This window comes from Leucoraja erinacea, chromosome 28 (genome assembly GCF_028641065.1).
Source record: "Leucoraja erinacea ecotype New England chromosome 28, Leri_hhj_1, whole genome shotgun sequence".
Lineage (NCBI taxonomy): Eukaryota > Metazoa > Chordata > Chondrichthyes > Rajiformes > Rajidae > Leucoraja > Leucoraja erinaceus.
The window spans coordinates 25484817-25507000 of record NC_073404.1 but is presented as its reverse complement, the minus strand read 5'-3'; the positions used below and the strand labels follow the sequence as shown (position 1 = coordinate 25507000).

At 47.5% G+C, this 22184-nt stretch overlaps 1 protein-coding gene across 1 annotated transcript in view; it reads right to left on the bottom strand.

The window, feature by feature from the left end:
- The window catches only part of LOC129710802 (cytosolic arginine sensor for mTORC1 subunit 2), a 107328-nt gene that overhangs the window by 42609 nt on the left and 42535 nt on the right, over nt 1-22184 (bottom strand). Inside the window, exon 2 of the mRNA XM_055658052.1 lies at nt 12407-12477. Within this exon, the coding sequence (XP_055514027.1) occupies nt 12407-12477 (71 nt within the window). The remainder of the gene's footprint in view (nt 1-12406; nt 12478-22184) is intronic.

Sequence of the window (22184 nt, the reverse complement as noted above, 5' to 3'; positions counted from 1 at the left end):
TCCCCCCTCAGATTCTTCTAAACTCCAGAGAGACCAGGCCTAGTGCCGACAAACGCTCATCATAGACTCAAGTTATGGACACAAAGGTATTAAATAACACGGGGAGTCGATAGGGTGTGGGAGCAGAGACTTTTATCCAGGGTTGGGGAATCAAGAACCAGGGGCCAAGGTTTAAGGTGAGAGGGTGAAAGATTGAATAGGAACCTGAGGGGCAACTCTTTGCCTCTCATAATTTCCTATACTCCTATCAAATCTCCCCTCAACCCAGAACGTGATAATATATATTCTTATAAAACAAGAAAACCATTGTTTAAGAAGGAACTGCAGATGCTGGAAAATCGAAGGTAGACAAAAGTGCTGGAGAAACTCAGCGGGTGCAGCAGCATCTATGGAGCGAAGAAAATAGGCAACGTTTCGGGCCGAAACCTTTATTCTACCTCTTCCTTGATCCACACCCCCCTTTGTCTCATTTTCATACCTTACATTCCCTTATCTCTGCATCACCCTCTCCCCTGATTCAGTCTGAAGAGGGGTCTCGACCTGAAACGGCACCCACTCCTTCTGTCCAGAGATGCTGCTGAGTTACTCCAGCATGTTGTGTTCTATACCAACACAGGAGAGCTGAGATCATTATTTTCCCAGCAAAGCACCGTGGTGCTAAATAGCTATATGTCTGTTGGTTTCCCAAGGGGTTTCGGCCCGAAACATTGCCTATTTCCTTCGCTCCATAGATGCTGCTGCACCCGCTGAGTTTCTCCAGCATTTCTGTCCACAAACAAGAAAACCCTACTATCTGATGTATAGATTTGGTGCAAAATGGGTCCGACAGCCCCAAGAGACCCCGGTTTCGATCCTGACTACAGGTGCTGTCTGTACGGAGTTTGTACGTTCTCCCTGTGACCATGTAGGGTTTCTCCGGGTGCTCCGGTTTCCTCCCACACACTCCAGAGAAGTACAGGTTTGTGGCTTCTGTAAACTGGCCTTAAGTCTGCGTTGGATAGTTCTGGTGTACGGGGGGAATGCTGGTCGGCGCGGACTCGGTGGGCCGAGGGGCCTGTGTCCGCGCTGTGTCGCTAAAGCCTAAAGCAAAGTCTAAAGGGTCAGACTTGTGAAAAAAAAATAGAGCAAGAAATCTCCTGAGCAATGGTCTCAGGACGACTAGTTAATCTTTTTCAACAAATTTGTCCTTTTCACATAAGCCTCCTTGAATAGTAAATCCCCTTTTCTGGAATTAACATTTCAAAAAGAGTGGAACAGCAGCTCTTTCATTACCACAGGAAAGACCAGTTACCACAGCATGTTGCTGCAGTACCAGCTTCCCAATGACATTTCTTCACCCAATCTGTAACCTGTTTTGCATTAGCAGCCTTATACAGGTCCACCACCAAATTCTCTGGACTGAAGGGCCTGTTTCCTCGCTGTATCTCTAAAGTAAAGTACCACCCCCCTCAATACAAGCCATCACCACATGTGCTACCAGTGTCTGCTGAATAAAGGAAACTCTGGAATTCTCTGCCTCAGAGGGCGGTGGAGGCAGGTTCTCTGGATGCCTTCAAGAGAGAGCTAGATAGGGCTCTTAAAAATAGCGGAGTCAGTGGATATGGGGAGAAGGCAGGAACGGGGTACTGATTGGGGATGATCAGCCATGATCACATTGAAACATAGAAAATAGGTGGAGGAGTGGGCCATTCGGCCCCTCGAGCCTGCACATTGAATGACGGTGCTGGCTCGAAGGGCCGAATGGCCTACTCCTGCACCTATTGTCTATTGAAACTACAGATGATTCATTCACTCTAACAAATGCTGAACGCTCACATGTTTAAGAAGGAACTGCAGATGCTGGAAAATCGAAAATGTAGACAAAAATGCTGGAGAAACTCAGCGGGTGCAGCAGCATCTATGGAGAGAAGGAACAGGTGACGTTTCGGCTTGAGAAGTCTGAAGAAAGGTCTCGACCCGAAACGTCACCCATTCCTTCTCTCCAGAGATGCTGCCTGTTCCGCTGAGTTACTCCAGAATTATGTGTCTAACCACAAATATCAACTTTGCCTAAAATCGGGATGCACTTCCACCTTGGTTAAGCCCTGGCAAGCTGAGAGATGGCGACTTGGGAAATAAATCAACGCCTGTATTCAAACTGCTGACACTGGCTGTTAAACCTCCTGCAATAAGTGTCCATAAGGTCAGGCTGCCACCATGTGCTATCACATAAGTGCTTTAAAATTCCACGTAATAACTGTGGCTAAATGTGTCTGCAAGTGTGCATGGGGATGGTGCTGTGCTGGGGTCACTGATTTAACGAGACGTACATCGAACCAGCTTCATTCACACATCAACATGGACAGTGACTTACAATCCTGTAACAGCTCACCCAGGTGAGAGGTGTTATTTTACTGATTCCATCACTGTGCCCACTTGGCATTTGGGGCAATCTCACTTAGTGCATGCTTTAATACTCTGAACTAAGCCCGGTCACCAGATCTGCCCAAGTGAGGCGTTCATAAGTTATATGAGCAGAATTAGGCCATTCGGCCCATCAAGTCAACTCTGCCATTCAATCATGGCTGATCTATCTCTCCCTCTCAACCCCATTCTCCTTCTTTCTCCCCATAACCTCCGACACCCAAACTAATCAAGAATCTCTTAATCTCCTCCTGACTTAATATCCACTGACTTGGCCTCCACAACCTTCTGTAGCAATAAATTCCACAGGTTCACCACCCCCTGACTAAAGAAATTCCTCCTCATCTTCTTTCTAAAGGTACGTCTTTTTATTCTGAGGGCATGGCCTCTGGTCCTCGACTCTCCCACTAGTGGAAACATCCTCTCCACGTCCACTCTATCCAGGCCTTTCACTAATCGGTAAGTTTCAATGAGGTACCCCCTCATCCTTCTAAACTCCAGCGAGTGCAGACCCAGTGCCGTCAAACGCTGATCATATGTTAGCCCACTCACTCCCGGGATCATTCTCGTAAACCTCCTCTGGACCCTCTCCATGGACAGCACACCCTTTCTCATATATGGGGCCCAAAACTGCTCACAACACTAGAAATGCAGCCTGACCAGCGCCTTATAAAGCCTCAGCATTACATCCCTGTTTTTATATTCTAGTCCTCTCAAAATAAATTGCATTTTCCTTCCTTACAATCAATTCAACTTGCAGATTACCCTTATGGGAATCCTGCACCAGCACTCCAAAGTCCATTTGCATCTCCGACTACTGGATTCACTCCCCATGTAGAAAAATAATCCACGCCTTCATTCCTACGACCCAAATGCTTGCCTACACTTTTTGGCACGTCCCAGAACAGAACGCTGCAAATGTACTTTAACAGTAATACAATCATGACGAAAACTGACCCACGGCATGAGAAATATTTTTAATCAATATTATTCAACCTTGGTGAGATTATCTTACTTCTGTGGAAGGTGCGGCCTGGTGTAATATGACATTCAAGGAGCAAGAACAAGATTCACTTTGTGAACTGTGCTCCTTACTGGGATCATTGTCAGTACAGAGCACAAACACCCCCGAGTACAAGCCACAGAGTGATACAGTGTGGAAACAGGCCCTTCGGCCCAACCTGCCCAACATGTCCCAGCTACACTAGTCCCACCTGCCTGCGTTTGGCCCGTATTCCTCCAAACCTGTCCTATCCATGTACTTGTCTAACTGTTTCTTAAACGTTGGGATTGTCCCAGCCTCCACCACCTCCTATGGCAGCTCGTTCCATACACCCACCACCCTTTGTGTGAAGAATTTACCCTTATTAAATCTTTTCCCCTTCACCTTAAACCGATGTCCTCTGGTCCTCGATTCCCCTTCTCTGGGCGAGAGACTCTGTGCGTCTACCCGATCTATTCCTCTCATGATTTTGTACACCTCTATAAGATCACCCCTCACCCTCCTGCGCTCCAAGGAATAGAGTCCCAGCCTGTTCAAACCTTCCCTGTAGCTCAGGCCCTTGAGTCTTGGCAACATCCTCGTTTGTAGGGGGGAATTTCTGCTGGGCTCCTCCTTGTACAAAGTACCAGGTAGAGCCACTGGAGTCGGTGCCAGACCCCGACGGGCCGCGGAATCCGCTACGGAGTGTGCCCACGCTCCCGTCTCCAGCCCGTCCCCCAAAGGTCGAGAAATGGGAGGAGGTGATAGTGGACGCTGGACAAAGGGCCGGTAGGAAGAGGTCCGAGAGGGGGGGGGCTAACATAGAAAGTACGTGCAGGAGTAAGCCATTCGACACTTCAAGCCATTCAATATGATCATGGCGGATCATCCAAAATCAGTACCCCGGTCCTGCTTTCTCCCCATATCCCTTGATTCCGTTAGCCCTAAGAACTAAACGATGGCGCAGCGGTGCAGTTGCTGCCTTACAATGAACGGAGACCTGGGTTCAATCCCGACTACGGGTGCTGTCTGTACGGAGTTTGTACGTTCTCCCCGTGATCTGCATGGGTTTTTCTCTGAGATCTTCGGTTTCCTCCCACACTTCAAAGAGACGTGCAGGTTTGTAGGTTAATTAATTGTTAAATTAATTGTAAATTAATCCCGCCCCAGGTGTTATCTAGGAATTGTAGCATGCTGGAAGCAGATACATTGAAAGGGCAATCAGATGATTGGCCTCAGCTGCGTAACACAGCGTGTTTTTGTCTATTGAAGGCCGAGTCCTTCAAACCACGGCCAATCCATCAACATCATTGTGAGGAATCTGTGCTGTGGACATACACTTGGGCCACGTTCAAGGCCGATTTACAAAGGAAAATGACATTTCCCTTTCCAAATTGTGTTTGTTCCCTCTGCCACCTTGCCCATGATGTCACAGCCAGTGGCCGATCCAGTTTAATTTAGAGATACAGCGCGGAAAACAGGCCCTTCGGCCCACCGAGTCCGCGCCGACCAGCGATCCCCGCACATTAACACTATCCTACACAGACTAAGGACAATTTACATTTATACCATGCCAATCAACCTACAAACCTGTACGTCTTTGGAGTGTGGAAGGAAACCAAATATCTCGGAGAAAACCCACGTGGTCACTGGGAGCCCGTAGTCAGGATCGAACCCGGGTCTCTGGCGCTGTACGGCAGCATCTCTACCGCTGCGCCACCGTGCCTATCACCGCTCCTCAAACTAAATTTTATAAATCTCTTTTTTCACCATAATGCAGAAAACTCCGGCTCCATATCAAAAAACTATCCCACAGTTGAACAAGCTTCAGATCGGTCTGAGGAAGGGTCTCGACCCGTAACGTCGCCCATTCCTTCTCTCCAGAGATGCTGCCTGTCCCGCTGAGTTACTCCAGCGTTTTGTGTCTACCTTCGATTTAAACCAGCAACATCAGTTACCTTCCCTTAACACGCTCTTGCTGTAATTTGAATATGTTGCTGAAACCACAACCCGTGCAGTAACAGGACTGCAAGGGTGCATCACGGTGACTGATAACACATGCAGTTCTCCAGGCTTTAATGTGTTTGGCAAAAGCTGGGGGAGTGCAGCGACAGAGAAATATTCTATTTGTTCAGCTGCTTTGTGCGTCTGGCTCGGCCAAAACTGCAGAGTCAGCATAATCGCACAAGCACTTTTGGCAGGCAGCTTGGGTCCTTTGCCTGAAGAGAAGCTAAGCTCATCAGACGTGAAGAAAGGCTACCACGGACAGTGAAAGGGGAGGCTGTTGCTTGCACCCTTTCCCACCACCGCTGAATGGAAATGCACTGGTCGGGGTCAGGTACTCAAGTACCTCATTGAAAGCATTTAGCCTTAACAGGGTGGCGGCACGGTGGCGCAGCGGTAGAGTCTCTGCCTGACAGCGGCAGAGACCCGGGTTCGATCCTGACCACGGGAGCTATCCGTATGGAGTTTGTACGTTCTCCCCGCGACCACGTGGGTTTTCTCCGGGCGTTCTGGTTCCCCCCCCGCATTCCAAAGGCACGCGGGATTAGGTTAATTGGCATTTCTGCAAATGGTGTGGTGTGTGTAGGAATAGAACGAGTGTACGGCTGATCTTTGGTGGGCGTGGACCTGCTGAGTGAAGTTAAGCTTTGTTTATTGTCACGTGTGCCGAGGTATAGCGAAAAGCCTTCTTGTTGTGACTATCCAGTCAGCAGAAAGACAATACACGATTACAACCATGCTGTCCATAGCGTATTGATGGATGAATAACCTTTAGTGCAAGTATTCACTGGCGTTTAGCAGGATGAGGGGGGGGTCTTATAGAAACATATAAAATTATAAAAGGACTGGACAGGCTAGATGCAGGAAAAATGTTCCCAATGTTGGGCGAGTCCAGAACCAGGGGCCACAGTCTTAGAATAAAGGGGAGAGGCCATTTAGGACTGATGTGAGAAAAAAACTTTTTCACCCAGAGAGTTGTGAATTTGTGGAATTCCCTGCCACAGAGGTCAGTGGAGGCCAAATCACTGGAGGGATTTAAGAGAGAGTTAAATAGAGTTCTAGGGGCTAGTGGAATCAAGGGATATGGGGAGAATAGGCACGGGTTATTGATTGGGGATGATCAGCCATAATCACGATGAATGGCTCGAAGGGCCGAATGGCCTCCTCCTGCACCTATTTTCTATGTTTCTAACAGGCTGAAGGGCCTGTTTCCCTGCTGTATCTGTAACTGAACTAAAGGGGGGGGGGGGGGGGGGGGGGGGTAGAGAGAATAATCCAGCCCCTCTCTCTAAGACAGATGGACTTTACAGCCAGATTTGGGGCAGGACTGTCAAAGCCATTTCAACATTTTGAAATGAGACGATTGTAGAGTTCAGTCCCCCGATGGGGCGGCACGGCGGCGCAGCGGTAGAGTTGCTGCCTTACAGCGCCAGAGACCCTGGTTCGATACCGACCACGGGCTCTGTCTGTACGGAGTTTGTACCTTCCACCTGTGACCTGCGTGGGTATTTCTCCAGGTGCTCTGGATTCCTCCCATACTTCAAAGACGTGCAGGTATTTCGGTTAATTGTCCCTGTTCTGTAGGGTAGAACTCGTGTACAGAGATCGCTGCTCGGCACAGACTTGGTGGGCCGAAGGGCCTGTTTCCGAGCTGTAGCTTGAAATTAAAATACCATTATAATCAACGGGCCAGTTTTTCATCAAAGTTTTTCTTGGATTTCTTGGTGTGAAGAAGACAATAGGGGCAGGAGTAGGCCATTCGGCCCTTCGAGCCAGCACCGCCATTCAATGTGATCATGGCCGATCATCCACAATCAGTACCCCGTTCCTGCCTCCTCCCCATATCGCTTGACTCCGCTATCTTTAAGAGCTCTATCTAACTCTCTCTTGAAAGCATCCAGAGAACCGGCCTCAGAGGCTGAGAATTCCACAGACTCGCAACTCTCCGCGTGAAAAAGTATTTCCTCATCTCCGTTCTAAATGGCTTACCCCTTATTCTTAAACTGTGGTGCTTGGTTCTGGACTCCCCCAACATCGGGATCCTCGCGTCTCGACCCGATATGTGACTTATCTGTGCTCTCCAGAGATACTGCCTGACCCGGTGAGTTACTCCCACACACTGTGTCCTTTTGTGTATTAACCAGCATCTGCAGTTCCTCGTTTCTACTTAAAAATCCTGCGTTTATTGCGAGTGGCTGTAAAGTTATAGAATATACTAATCTTTTTTTAAATGCTCTACCATTCCATACCATACAGAACAAATGGTGAAGAAATTATTAACAGGGGTAGAACCTCCGAGGCTGAGGGGTGACCAGGTACAATGATGAGAGGCAGAGATAGAGTGGACAGTCAGAACCTTGTTCCCCCCCCAAGCTTGGAAATATCAAAGACGAGATGGCTTTAAATGAGAGGGGGCAATGTTTAAAGGGGACCTTCAGAAGAAGGTCTGAAGAAGGGTCTCGACCCGAAACATCACCTATTCCTTCTCTCCGGAGATGCTGCTTTGTACGTTCTCCCCGTGACCTGCGTGGGTTTTTCCCCGGTTTCCTCCCACACTCCAAAGACGTGCAGGTTTGTAGGCTGTAGTCTGAAGAAGGGTCTCGACCTGCAACATCGCCCATTCCTTCTCTCCCGAGGTGCTGCTTGTCCCGCTGAGTTACTCCAGCTTTTTTGTGTCGATCTTCGGTTGAAACCAGCCTCTGTAGTTCCGTCCCACACTAGCCATGTTAGTGCTCCAATTCATGGATGCTTATATTAGGAGCAAAGCTCACTGGACCAGAACCAAATCCCACTACAGGCAAGACTGCACGTTCAAGGCATTTATTCGGCAACTTCAGGTCACTGCGAAAACCACAAGTTCCTTCTTTTTTTCCCCCTTTAAGAGGAAGCCACATACTTTTTTTTAAAGTGTATTTTTGTACTTGGCTTCACTGGATCGATGCCACATCACTAATTCTCCTGTGCTCCTCCTGGCAACACGGGGCATTGACGAGCTGCTTTGAAATAAACAACTATTTCCTTGTCCAACTTGCGCAATTGCACTTTAAAATAAGATCATCCCCAATTTACCAGATCTTGTGCAGCGAACATCAGATCCAGGACCCACTGTTGCAACTCTCTGCTCCGGCCTCCATCTCTCTCTCTCTCTCTCTGTGTCACTTTTAGTTTAGTTTAGAGATACAGCGCGGAAACAGGGCCGCCGAGACCAGTGCCGACCAGTGATCCCCGCACATTAACGCTATCTACACGAACTAGCCAATTAACCTACAAACCTGTACGTCTTTAGAGTGTGGGGGGGGGGGGGGGGGGGGAGGGAAACCAGTTTGTACGTTCTCCTCGTGACCTGCGTGGGTTTTCTCCGAGTTCTTCGGTTTCCCCCCACACTCCAACGACGTACAGGCTGGTAGGTTAATCGGCTTGGTATGAATGTAAAATTGTCCCTAGTGTGTGTGTAGGGTGGCGTTAGTGTGCGGGGATCGCTGGTTGGCGCGGGCTCGGCGGGCTGAAGGGCCTGTTTCCGCGCTGTATTTCTAAACTAAACAAAACATTCATGCCTGATTGCAAGAGGTCGGAGCCTTTCACTGCACTTACTTACACCTTGCCAGCAACATCTATGTAACTAATCCGCCATCGTGAATCATCCATGAGACCTATTCCTGTCAGACACCGTGACCTGACCTTGTCCCCAGGAGTGGGACGTTACACTGTGTTCCAGCTGTTCATTGCCCCGCGTACGTACACACGCACACGCACACAGATGGACACAGGGAATATAAACCACATCACAGAATGGACAGATACGAGGGAGTCAGTGAGGTTACACAGTAGCGCCCAGATAACAAAGGCCGTCCTGAGAAAGAGAGTGGAGAGGCCAGCAAGCAGTAAAGCCGGGTTTCCTCTGGGATTGAATGGGAATTCCTCCGGCTATTGAAGATGGAATGGCTGAAAGTGTAGTTCAGACACCGGTAGAAACATAGAAAATCGGTGCAGGATTAGGCCAGTCGGCCCTTCGAGTCAGCACCGCCATTCAATATGATCATGATTGATCATCCAAACTCAGTACCCCGTTCCTGCTTTCTCCCCATATCCCTTGATTCCGTTAGCCCTAAGATCTATGTCTAACTCTCACTTGAAAACATCCAGTGAATTGGCCTCCACTGCCTTCTGTGGCAGAGAATGCCACAGATTCACAACTCTCTGGATGAAAATGTTTTTCCTCATCTCAGTCCTAAATGACCGACCCCTTATTCTTAAAGGCAGAGATGTGGGGAGGGTGAAGATTGAGTCATAGAGACTAAAGAGTCTTACTTAATTAAAGACTCAAAATGCTGGAATAACTCAGCGGGGACGGGCAGCATCTCTGGAGAGAAGGAATGGGTGATGTTTCGGATCGAGACCCTTCTTCAGACCTTTTGTCAGACTGAAGATTTTTAGTTCTTTGTTCCAACTAGTTTGAACCTAGAAAGGACCCAAAGTGTTAAAGTACTCAGTTACCCAGTGGGTCAGGCAGCATCTTTGGACATCTCTGGGGTTTATAGGATAAAGGTGACGTTTCATGTCAGGACCCTTCCTCAGATTGAAAGGTTCGGACCTGAAACGTCATCTGTTCATCCCTTCAACTGAAGTTGCCTGACCTGCTCAGTTCTTCCAACATTTCAGGTTCTGTCCAGTGATGCCCCAAGTCATGGAGTCACAGTCATACAGTGTGGAAACAGGCCCTTCGGCCCAACTTGCTTACACTGGCCAACATGTTCCATCTACAGTAGTCCGAACTGCATGCGTTTGGCCCATATCCCTCAAAACCTGTCCTATCCAAGTACCTGTGTAAATGTTTCTTAAACGCTGCGATAGTCCCTGCCTCAACTACCTCATCCGGCAGCTCGTTCCATACACCCACCACCCTTTGCGTGAAAAGGTTAAGGAAAGATTAATCAAAGGAGAGGTGTCCCTCCATGCAGTCTCTTTAAGAAAAGAAAGGAAGCTGAATAATGGGAATAAAATCAGAATTGGACTCAGGGCACATTAGGCAAGGGTGTTACGATGATGGTAGAGATTGAGTCATAGAGTGATACAGTGTGGAAACAGGCCATTCAGCCCAACTTGCACACACCGGCCAACATGTCCCAGCTACACTAGTCCCACCTGCCAGCATTTAGTCCATATCCCTCCAAACCTGTCCTATCCATGTTCCCCCCGCCACGGGTACCATGTAATCCCGTGCTACCCGCTCCATGGTCAGATAGTCGGCGACTAAACCGTCTCCCCCACCTGGTTTGCCAGGTGAGGAGGGGGCTGTGGACCCCCAGCAGGATCAAAAACAAGACCTGTCTAAGGGCGGATGAGCTTCTAGCGAGCCAACGCCCATCCACACTTCAGTAGAAGTTGCGATCACTGTCGGACATAGCATTGTAAGGAATGATGATAAAGCACACACACCAAAATCCTATACTTCCAGCGGCGGAAGTCCATAGGAACTTGAGGACAGAGATGTGCGGTGCGTCCGTCACCATTCCCATCGGAAACCAGCACCACTGCGTCGCTAATGTGTTCAACGATGATGAATGAAGGAATTACTCTATTACACTGTGAATAGAGTCTGTGAATGTTTGCAAATGTTATATATCAAGCAGATTTTTAGCAGAAATATTATTGCTCAGCTAATTTCAAAAGCCCAATGGCCAACTGCACTGGTGTAAGCAGGTGTAGGAATGAATGTATGCAGGAAGGAACTGCTGGTTTAAACCGAAGCGAGACATAAAATGCTGGAGGAACTCAACGGGACAGGCAGCATCTCTGGAGAGGAGGAATCTGTGACGCAGCATTTGGTGAAAAGATGTAACTAGCTGGGGAAAGTCAATTATATGATGAATTCAACTGGCGAACAGCTGCATTTGAAATCCATTGAAAATAACACGTTTGATAGCAGATAAGTGTTTAATTTGTATCTACTAACTCCCGTGGGCACTGATTGCATCTTCAGAGAGATGTCACCGTGGTTCATTAAAGCACCCTTGCGTAGGCAGTAACTTAAGAACTTCCCATCGTGATTCGTTTGAGGAGGGAGGGATTACTGATGCTGGTTTAAACCAAAGATTGACACAAAATGCTGGAGAAACTCAGCGGTTCAGGCAGCATCTCTGGGGAGAAGGAATAGGTGGCTCCTTCCGACTGTGAATCAGGCGAAAGGGAAACGAGAGATATTTCTTTTTTTTTAGTTTAGAGATACAGCGCGGAAACAGGCCCTTCGGCCCACCGAGTCCACACACGACCAGCGATCCCCGCACATTAACACTATCCTACACACATTGGGGACAATTTACACTTATACCAAGCCAATTAACCTACAAGCCCGTTTGTCTCTGGAGGGTGGGAGGAAACCGAAGATCTCGGAGAAAACCCACGCCGGTCATGGGGAGAACGTGCAAACTCCATACAGACAGCACCCGTAGTCGGGATGGAAGCCGGGTCTCTGGCGCTGTAAAGCAGCAACTCAACTGCCACGCCACCGTGCCGCCCATAGACGGACATAGACAGTGATACAGAGAGATATAGAACAAATTAATCAAAAATAGGCAAGAAAGGAACGATGATAAAGGGAACAGGCCATTGTTAGCTGTGCCCTAGGTGAGGACGAGTTAAGGGGCGTGTCCCACTTGGGCGTCATTTGCGCGTCACGCAGATGGGGCGCAAAGATTTTGTACATCCCAAAATCCTGGGGCACCGCGCGCCACTGCCTACTGCACCATGCGTGCGTAATGCACACCATGCGCTCGTAATGCACACCATGCGCACATCACGTGTACGCGTCACGACGCAGGCGTCCTGCTTCTTGACACGTAAAAGATGTCACGTAAATGACGCCCCAAGTGGGACAGGCCCTTTACAGACAATGAGACTCAAAAAGACGGCTTTGGCACACACTATCACCACATTAAAAGATTCACACGGCAGTAAATAGCTCAACGCATCTCCATTATTGGTGGACACGACCAAAGCAGCAGCAAAGAAGGTGCTCACCCTTAAAACCCTCCTCATCGACGATGATGGTGTAGTCTTCAGGAGTCTCCGTCAAACTGAAGAACTTGCACCTAGGAGGAGAGAGAGATTGAAAACAAGGCCATTAGCTTGAGATAATTCAGCTACAGATCTCCCCGTGATCAGCGGAGATTTAAAACTGTCTATGTTTTGGGTCAGTGAGTGGCTATAAGGCCTTGTGCACAGAGTCACATTACATTCTATACCAGCACTGTGGAATATCCTGAAGGGAAGGGCCATGTACACATTACTGGTAAAAAGCACCTGAGACTGTGTACCGATTATTGAAACTGAACGAGGTTGCGAGGCTGTCTATACGAGAAGGTTTCATGTGCAAATGATTGAGCCAGAATCCTGCACAGATGAAGACCAAATTTACCAAAAGCCAAATTAATATATATATATATATATGCCATTTATTGTCACTATACATGTACAGTGAAACTGAAAGCTGCTCGGACTCAGTGCATACATACAATTTAGCACAAAAAACAGAAGGGAGATGGGGGGGGGGGGGAATAGGTGCACCAATTCTGCGGCGCTACATACATATATACATATATACAGATGGAAGTCCGTGTTGGGCGGTGTAGTCAGTGCATGTGTGAATTTGAATTTATAGTAGATATAATTCTCGGAAATTATATCATTAATGTTTAGCAGCGAACTATCTGCTGTCACGAGAGGACCAAGCGGGGCACAGGGATGAGAGTGGTTGAGTATGTAACGGTTTCCTTGTAGCCCCAGGGGTGCAGGAGCGTGCATCGCAAGTTATTGGAGCAGAATTTGGCCATTCGGCCCATCCAGTCTACTAGGCTATTCAATCACGGCTGATCTATCTCTCTCTCTCCTAACCCCATTTTTCCTCCTTCTCCCCATAACCCCCGACACCCGTACTAATCAAGAATCTATCTATTTCTGCTTTAAAAAAATATCCTACGACTGGACCTCCACAGCCTTCTGTGGCAATTAATTCCACAGATTCACCACCCTCTGCTGCCGAGAACCGAGTGGGACCAACATGACTCTAATAGACAATAGACAATAGATGTAGGAGCCATTCAGCCCTTCGAGCCAGCACCGCCGTTCAATGTGATCATGGCTGATCATCCACAATCAGTATCCCGTTCCTGCCTTCTCCCCATATCCCTTTTCCGCTCTCTTTAAGAGCCCTATCTAGCTCTCTCTTGAAAGTATCCAGAGACCCGGCCTCCACCGTCCTCTGAGGCAGATAATTCCACAGATTAACAACTCTCTGTGTGAAGAAGTGTTTCCTCATCTCCGTTCTAAATGGCTTACCCCTTATTCTTAAACTGCGGCCCCTGGTTCTGGACTCCCCCAACATCGGGCACATGTTTCCTGCCTCTAGCGTGTCCAAACCCTCAACAATCTTATATGTTCCAATAAGATCCCCTCTCATCCGTCTAAATTCCAGAGTGTACAAGCCCAGCCACTCCATTCCATCAGCATATGACAGTCCCACCATCCCGGGAAGTAACCTGGTGAACCTACGCTGCACTCCCTCAATAACAAGAGTACTTTCTGAACTTTGTCAGCACCAGAAATGTGGCGACTCTTTTGTGTATTGTATGCAAACAAAACAAGAATCTCACGGTACCCAGGTACACACGTGACAGTAAAACATCACTGAACTGAATCATTGGGACCCAGGTTTGATCCTGACTACAGGTGCTGGCAGTATGGAGTTTGGACTTTCTCCTCCGTGACCTCGTGGGTTTTCTCCGGGTGCACCGGTTTCACACTCCCAAGGCGTGCAGGTTTGTAGGTTAATTGGCTTCTGTATTTTGACCCTAGTGTGTCAGATAGAACTAGCGTATGGGTGATCGCTGGTCAGCTCGGACTTGATGGGCTGAAGGGCCTGTTTCCACACCGTGTCCGAGTCGAAAGTCTATATCCATCACCTCACAACATGCATCATTTATCAGGCTGCAAGAAAGAATTTCATTGTTCTATCCGGGAATTAGGATAATAATATAACTCTCGAACCCCTCAGTCGCGGGCTTCATTTGAAACAGGGAGCAAGTTCAAGTTCAAGTGAGTTTATTGTCATGTGTCCCTGATAGGACAATGAAATTCTTGCTTTGCTTCAGCACACAGAACATAGTAGGCATTTACTACAAAACAGATCAGTGTGTCCATATACCATAATATAAATATATACACACATGAATAAATGTTGGGGAAGTCCAGAACAAGGGGTCATAGTTTAAGGATAAGGGGGAAATCTTTTAGGACCGAGATGAGGAAAACTTTTTTCACACAGAGAGTGGTGAATCTCTGGAATTCTCTGCCGCAGAAGGTAGTTGAGGCCAGTTCAATGGCTATATTTAAGAGGAAGTTAGATGTGGCCCTTGTGGCTAAAGGGATCAGGGGGTATGGAGAGAAGGCAGGAACAGGATACTGAGTTGGATGATCAGCCATGATCATATTGAATGGCGGTGCAGGCTCGAAGGGCCAAATGGCCTACTCCTGCACCTATTTTCTATGTTTCTATGTAATAGACTGATAAAGTGCAAATAACAGATAAGGGGTTATTAATGATCAGAGTTTTGTCCGAGCCAGGTTTAATAGCCTGATGGCTGTGGGGAACTTTTGGTCTGAACCTCTTTAATCCACCAGACCTTCAGAGAATGTGTAGAATTACGCGTTGGAGAGCAAGCCTGAGGTGGGGGGCCGGCAGAACAGATGCTGACGAAATGGCTGCAGTGCAGACAGGCCGGAGAGGCTCTTCCAGCTATTGGAATGTTTCACAATGAACAGCAACTCTGGAATTTGCTGAAGAAACAAACACCGAGGGCCAGCGACAAGTTTCAAAAATTAAGACTAATATACAGACCAACAGCTGAAGGGATCAATAGCATGCAGCAAAGGCCACAGAAAAGTAATTAAGCAAGTATTTACTCAAACCTACCTAGGAAGCCACGCTAATGAAATATGTAAGAGAAGATTCCAGTGCGCATTACAGCAAAAACTAATTTTAGTACAAACATACATTCTACATGGCAAAAAAAAAAAGCTTATCTCAAAAGTTGCACTTCCATTGGAACTAAATTTGCCAACAATTTTCTCGGTAGAATTTTGAGGGCCAATTAACTAGCTACAAAAACAACTACCCTCTGTGGCAGATTCCAGAGATACATGTGTGAAAAAAGTTCAAAAAGGATTTTCACCCCCTTATCCTTAAGCTGTGACCCCTCCTGGACTTCCCTGGGACATCGGGAACAATCTTCCTGCATCTAGCCTGTCCAATACTAAGATGGTACAGAAGTTCTAAATTCTAGAGAGTATAAACCAAGTTTCCAGATAACAGTGCACATCTCGGAATCGGAGTCAAGGACAGTTTCCTCCCCGCTGTTGTGTAGGAATGAACTGCAGATGCTGGTTTCGATCAAAAGACAGACACAAAATGCTGGAGTAACTCAGCGGGGACAGGCAGCATCTCTGGAGAGAAGGAGTGGGTGATGAAAGGTCTGAAGACGGGTCCCGACCCGAAACCGCACACATTCCTTCCCTCCAGAGATGCTGCCTGTCCTCCAGCATTTACTCCAGCATTTTGAATCGATCATCCCTGCTGTTATCAGGCGAACCATTCTCGAGTGCGGTGCTGACCTCCAAACTACCTCATTAGAGTCCTTTGAACTATCTTACATCAGACTGTATCGGATTTTATCTTGTACTAAATGATAGACTCTTTACCTGCCAGCACTGCCATTCAATATGACCATGGCCGATCATCCTAAATCAGTACCCCGTTCCTGCTTTCTCCCCATATCCGTTGATTCCGTTAGCCCTAACTCTCTCTTGAAAACATCCAGCGAATTGGCCTCCACTGCCTTCTGTGGCAGAGAATTCCACAGATTCACAACTCTCTGGCTGAAAAGTCACTGAAAGTAAGCATGCAGGTGCAGCAGGCAGTGAAGAAAGCCTCCAGAGCAAAAGGAGTTGAGTACAGGAGCAAAGAGGTCCTTCTGCAGTTGTGCAGGGCCCTGGTGAGACCACACCTGGAGTATTGTGTGCAGTTTTGGTCTCTAAATTTGAGGAAGGATATTCTTGCTATTGAGGGAGTGCAGCGTAGGTTCAAATGGTTAATCCCCGAGATGGCGGGACTGACATATGATGAAAGAATTGAGCGACTGGGCTTGTATACACTGGAATTTAGAAGGGTGAGAGGTGTTCTTATTGAAACATATAAGATTATTAAGGGATTGGACACGCTAGAGGCAGGAAACATGTTCCCAATGTTGGGGGAGTCCAGAACCAGGGGCCACCGTTTAAGAATAAGGGGTAGGCCATTTAGAATGGAGATGAGGAAAAACCTTTTCAGCCAGAGAGTTGTGAATCTGTGGAATTATCTGCCTCAGGCAGTGGAGGCCGATTCTCTGGATGCTTTCAAGAGAGTTAGATAGGGCTCTTAAAGATAGCAGAGCCAAGGGTATGGGGAAAAGGCAGGAACGGGGTACTGATTGTGGATGATCCGCCATGATCACAGTGAATGACGGTGCTGGCTCGAAGGGCCGAACGGCCTACTCCTGCACCTATTGTCTATTGAAAAGAGAGCCAAAAGTGTTCAGTTGCAAGTCTTCTACGGCCAACAATGGACCATTGTGGGCTCCACCTTTCCTTGGTTCTGATTTGTTCTGAACTTATTCATACCTCTAGTCATACCTCGAGTCCCTCCCCCCGACTCTCAGTCTGAAGGGTATCGGCCCGAAATGTCACCTGGTGCTTTTCTCCAGAGGTGCTGCCTGATCCCCTGAGTTACCCCCTGATACGATCTACGGTCAGGCAAACGCCTCCGTTGCCATGCGGTGAGAACGGAGAGGTTTGAGAAGGAGTTTCTTCCCATAGGCAATTCGGACTGTAAACGCCTATCTCACCAGGGACTAACTCTACAGAACGTTTTTCTTCATTATCTGAAGAATATGTGTGTTATCGTGTTTAAAATGTTTGGTGTTTTGTGTTTGTCTTTTCTCCGCATTGTGTTAAGTCTCGAGGTGCTGCCACTGCACATCTCGTATGTGTATGTGACAAACCCCCTGACTCACCCCAGCACTTTGTGTCTATCTCCAGTGTTTAGTTGTCATATGTACCAGCAATGGAACAATAACATTCTGATTTGCTGTAGTTTAACAGGCCTATTAACACAACAACACACTGATTATTAATATGTACTAATCGATAATACAGTAAATTAATAACCGTAATACCAGGTATCCATAATAGTGCAAAACCAAAGTCCGTGGTGCATCTAAAGTCATAGTCCATAGAGAACCATAGTTGCTGAGGTAACGCTAGCATTGCGTAGTGTTCAGGAGCCCGATAGTTGCTGGGATTAAGCAATAACCTGAGGTTTAAGGAATAATTTGAATCTTTAGACTTTACTTCAGACATACAGCGTGGAAACTGGCTCACCGAGTCCACCCCAGCTCGTGGCCACCATGCACACTGACCCTATCCTATACACACTACGAAAATTACACCTTCACCAAAGCCAATTAACCTACCCTGCAAGCATGTAGGTCTTTGGAGTGTGGGAGGAAACCCTAGCACCTGGAGGAAACTCACATGGTCGCGGGGAGAACGTACAAACTCCGTACAGGCAGCACCCATAGTCAGGATCGAACCCGGGTCTCTGGCGCTGTGAGGCAGCAACTCTACCGCTGCCCCAACGATAGTTGGATTGAAGAATGGTCTGCCCCGTAAAATAAACCGATCAAGTCCTCATGCTGCCCGCACCTCCCGATGTGCAGATCCCAACTGGCCCAGTGTTTGCAACAGCAATAACGCCAATGTTTCTGGCACTGAAACATGTAACCTTCTGTTAATTATAGCTGAAAATTGTCGACACTTCGGATTGATTCTTTCTCGATTGTTCCTTGCAGTTCACTCAAGGTGAGTGACTTCCTGATGCCTCCAGCTTGTGAAGTAATTAAAGGCTGCGACATTACGAGTCAATTGGGAAACAAACCACTTTCAAACTTGTACTAGGTCAACGAGCTGGCAAAGTCACATCGCTGCAGTGCTCAACAGAAGTTGTTTAAGCAATTTCTTCTTGCCTCGGGCTACAGATTGACAAAGCAATATTTAGGTGTCTTCTTTGGGAAGATTTAACACAAAGTTGGCATGCAGATTCCACAAATTAGTTAGGAAGGCTAACGTTGGAAGGGTGACTCAGAGGAGCAGGCAGCATCTCTGCAGTAAAGGAATAGGTGACATGTCAGGTCCAGACCCTTCTTCAGACTCGGGTGTGATGAAGGGTCTCGACCCAAAAGTCATCTATTCCTTTTCTCCAGAGACGCTGAGTTACTCCAGCATTTTGTGTCAATCTTCAGTGCACACCAGCATCGCGTCATAGAGTGATACAGCATGGAAACAGGCTCTTCAGCCCAACTTGCCCACACCGTCCCACCTGCCTGCGCTTGGTCCATATCCCTCCAAACCTGTCCTATCCATGTACCTGTCTAGCTGTTTCTTAAGCGTTGGGATAGTCCCTGCCTCAACTACCTCCTCTGGCAGCTTGTTCCATACACCCACCACCCTTTGTGTGAAAAAGTTACCCCTCAGATTCCTGTTAAATCTTTCCCCCTTCATCTTGAACCTTTGTCCTCTGGTCCTTGATTCCCCTGCTCTGGGCAAGAGACTCTGTGCATCTACCCGATCTATTCCTCTGTAAGATCACCTGTGTCTGTAGTTCCTTCCTACACTTTTTATTGGAAGGGTGTCAGAGTATAAATGTTGGGAAGTTTTGCTACTATTGTACAAGGCAATGGTGAGAATACAACTAGAGTATTATGAGCTCTTTATTGAAGGGAGTTACAATAAAGTGTTCATCGGGCTGATTCCTGGAATAATGGAGTCTTCTTAATGGTCTTAACGATTGAATAGGTTGGGTCGATGGACTTTAAAAAGAGAGTTGATTTGATTGAAACAATTAACATTCTGAGGAGAATTTGACAGGGAGATGCTGAGAGGATTTTTCTCCTTGGCGATTTTTTTCGGCGACTGCCGGCGCCATATCAGTGTCGCCAAAAGATTTTGAACATTTCAAAATCCAGCTGCGGCCAAAAATGTTACGACACTTGAAAAAACTGCCGCGTGTCATACGTCATCAAGCCGCAAATTTTTCGGTCACCTGATACGTCAGTCAATGATGCCGGCAGTCGCCCGAAAAAAAATCGCCAAAGCACTTTAGTTTTTTAGATTTAATTTTGGAAACGCGAGTCAAGATCGCCCCGTCAACGGAAAGCTCGAGGCCCCCAAACGCGGGAGAACAAAGAAGGGAAGAGATTGAACTTTTTTTTCGCCTTCCATCACAGTGAGGAATGTGGAGGAGTCACTGTGGTGGATGTTAATGTTATAATGTATTTTGTGTGTCTTGTTGCTTTTTATTGGTATGGCTCCACGGCAAATCAAATTCCTCGTATGTTGCAAAGCATACTTGGCTAATAAAGTATGATTATGATATACAGCGTGGAAACAGGCCGCTCGGCCCATTGATTCCGTGCCGACCACCGATCATCCATACACTAGTATTGTTCTATACACAGACAATTTTACAGGAACCTGAACTACAACTACAACTGAACTACAGCTACAAACCTGAACACATTTGGAGGGTGGGAGGAATCCGAAGTGCCCGGAGAAAACCACAGGGACCTACGTCGGGACGGGTGAGGCGGGGCCGGACGTGGCGCTCCGACCCGACAGTCCCCTTGACCCGAGTAGTAGCCGTCAAATACGGGGCAAGGGCGGTCCCGTACGGGACAAACCAATTTAGCCCAAAATACGGGATGTCCCGGATAATACGTGGCAGTTGGCAACCCAACCCCCCCACACCCCCCCACAAATTAGCTCCAGGCAGCAGGGGCTGCCTAGTCTGACACTTGACCAGAATGTGGGGCTGCGAGACTGTGACTGGCCTGTGCCATAAATAAACGGCACAAGTGCCCATTCATTGGCATTTACTAAATCCCCTGAGGGCCACTTGTCTGACACGGAGGCCTCGATTGAGACAAGAGGAGGAAAGGAGAGCAAGGGGAAACAGAAAAGAAAATAATCGGTCTCCGTCGATTCAGCTTCAGCCAAAGGAAGCGGTCAGCCCGATAACACAAACTGACCGACACACAGCACATCGTCTGAAGAAGGGTCTCGACCCGAAGCTAGTTTTAGTTTCTCGACTGACTTTTGAGATTAGAGTACCGCACTCTCTTTTTTAAGCTCCAGGTTTCCGCTGAAAGAAATGGTAATACTGATTGAAACGCCCCAGTTCTCAACGTGAAAAGTAAACAGCAAAAGGCAGGTGATGTCTGTTCATGCATTCCTCATATCAGTCTGCAGGACATTTGAGCTTTTGTACCAGAGACAGATTGCAGGAGTGATTTTTTTTAAGGTTCAGGATCATTGAATATTAGTCATCCTACTCATTCAATGATCACAGCGTTTGTGTTCATAAGTGATAGGAGCAGAATTAGGCCATTCGGCCCATCAAGTCTACTCCGCCATTCAATCATGGCCGATCTATCTTTCCCTCTCAACCCCATTCTCCTGCCTTCTCCCCGCAACCCCTGACACCCGTGCTGATCAAGAACAATGTTCTCCCATCGCGGAAGGTTCGACCAGTCACTTAATTGGCAAGGGGTAAGCCAGGCCACAAAGTGATACTGGAATGTACAACCAGCTGGTGTGATCAGAGCAGCCAGTGACAATACATCGGGCAAACTCCCTGATGGATTGCTGCACAGATTGCAATTAATTGGATTCTGATTTTACTTATTTTTGGAATTAATTTTACTGGGGCTGGGCTTCCCTTTGGCACGGGGACTGTGATATCCCCTTGCCACCTCCTCCTAGATCCACACACAGAGCTTCGACCTTGCTGGCCTATAGCCACTTGGTACCATGTATATCTCTTGTTCCTATCTCCTTTAGTTTGAGTTTTAATGTTGTTTATTGTCACGTGTACCGAGGTACAGTGAAAAGCTTTTATCCAGTTTATCCAGTCACCAGTCTGAAGAAGGGTCTCGACCCAAAACGTCACCCATTCCTTCTCTCCAGGGATGCAGCCCGTCCCACTGCATTTTGTGTCAATCTTCAGCAGAAAGACAATGCATGGTTACAATCGAGCTATTTACAGTGTATAGATAGATACGTGATAAGGGAATATCGTTTAGTGCAAGGTAAAGCTAACAGAGTCCGATCAAGGATAATCCGAGGTAGACAGAAATGCTGGAGAAACTCAGCGGGTGAGGCAGCATCTATGAAGCGAAGGAATAGGTGACGTTTCGGGTCGAAACCCTTCTTCCGACACCTTCGCTATATTCCTTCGCTCCATAGATGCTGCCTCACAAGCTGAGTTTCTCCAGCATTTTTGTCTACCTTTGATTTTTCCAGCATCTGCAGTTCTTTCTTTAACAAAAGGATAGTCCGAGGGTCACCAAAGAGGTAGGTAGTAGTTTAGACAATAGACGCAGGAGTAGGCCATTCGGCCGTTCGATGTGATCATGGCTGATAATCCCCAATCAGTACCCCGTTCCTGCCTTCTTCCCATATCCCCTGACTCTGCTATTTTTAAGAGCCCTATCTAGCTCTCTCTTGAAAGCATCCAGAGATCCTGCCTCCACCGCCCTCTGAGGCAGAGAATTCCACAGACTCACCACTCTCTGTGAGAAAAAGCACTGCTCACTGGTTGTGGTAGGATGATTCAGTTGCCTGATAACAGCTGACACTCAGTCTGAAGAAG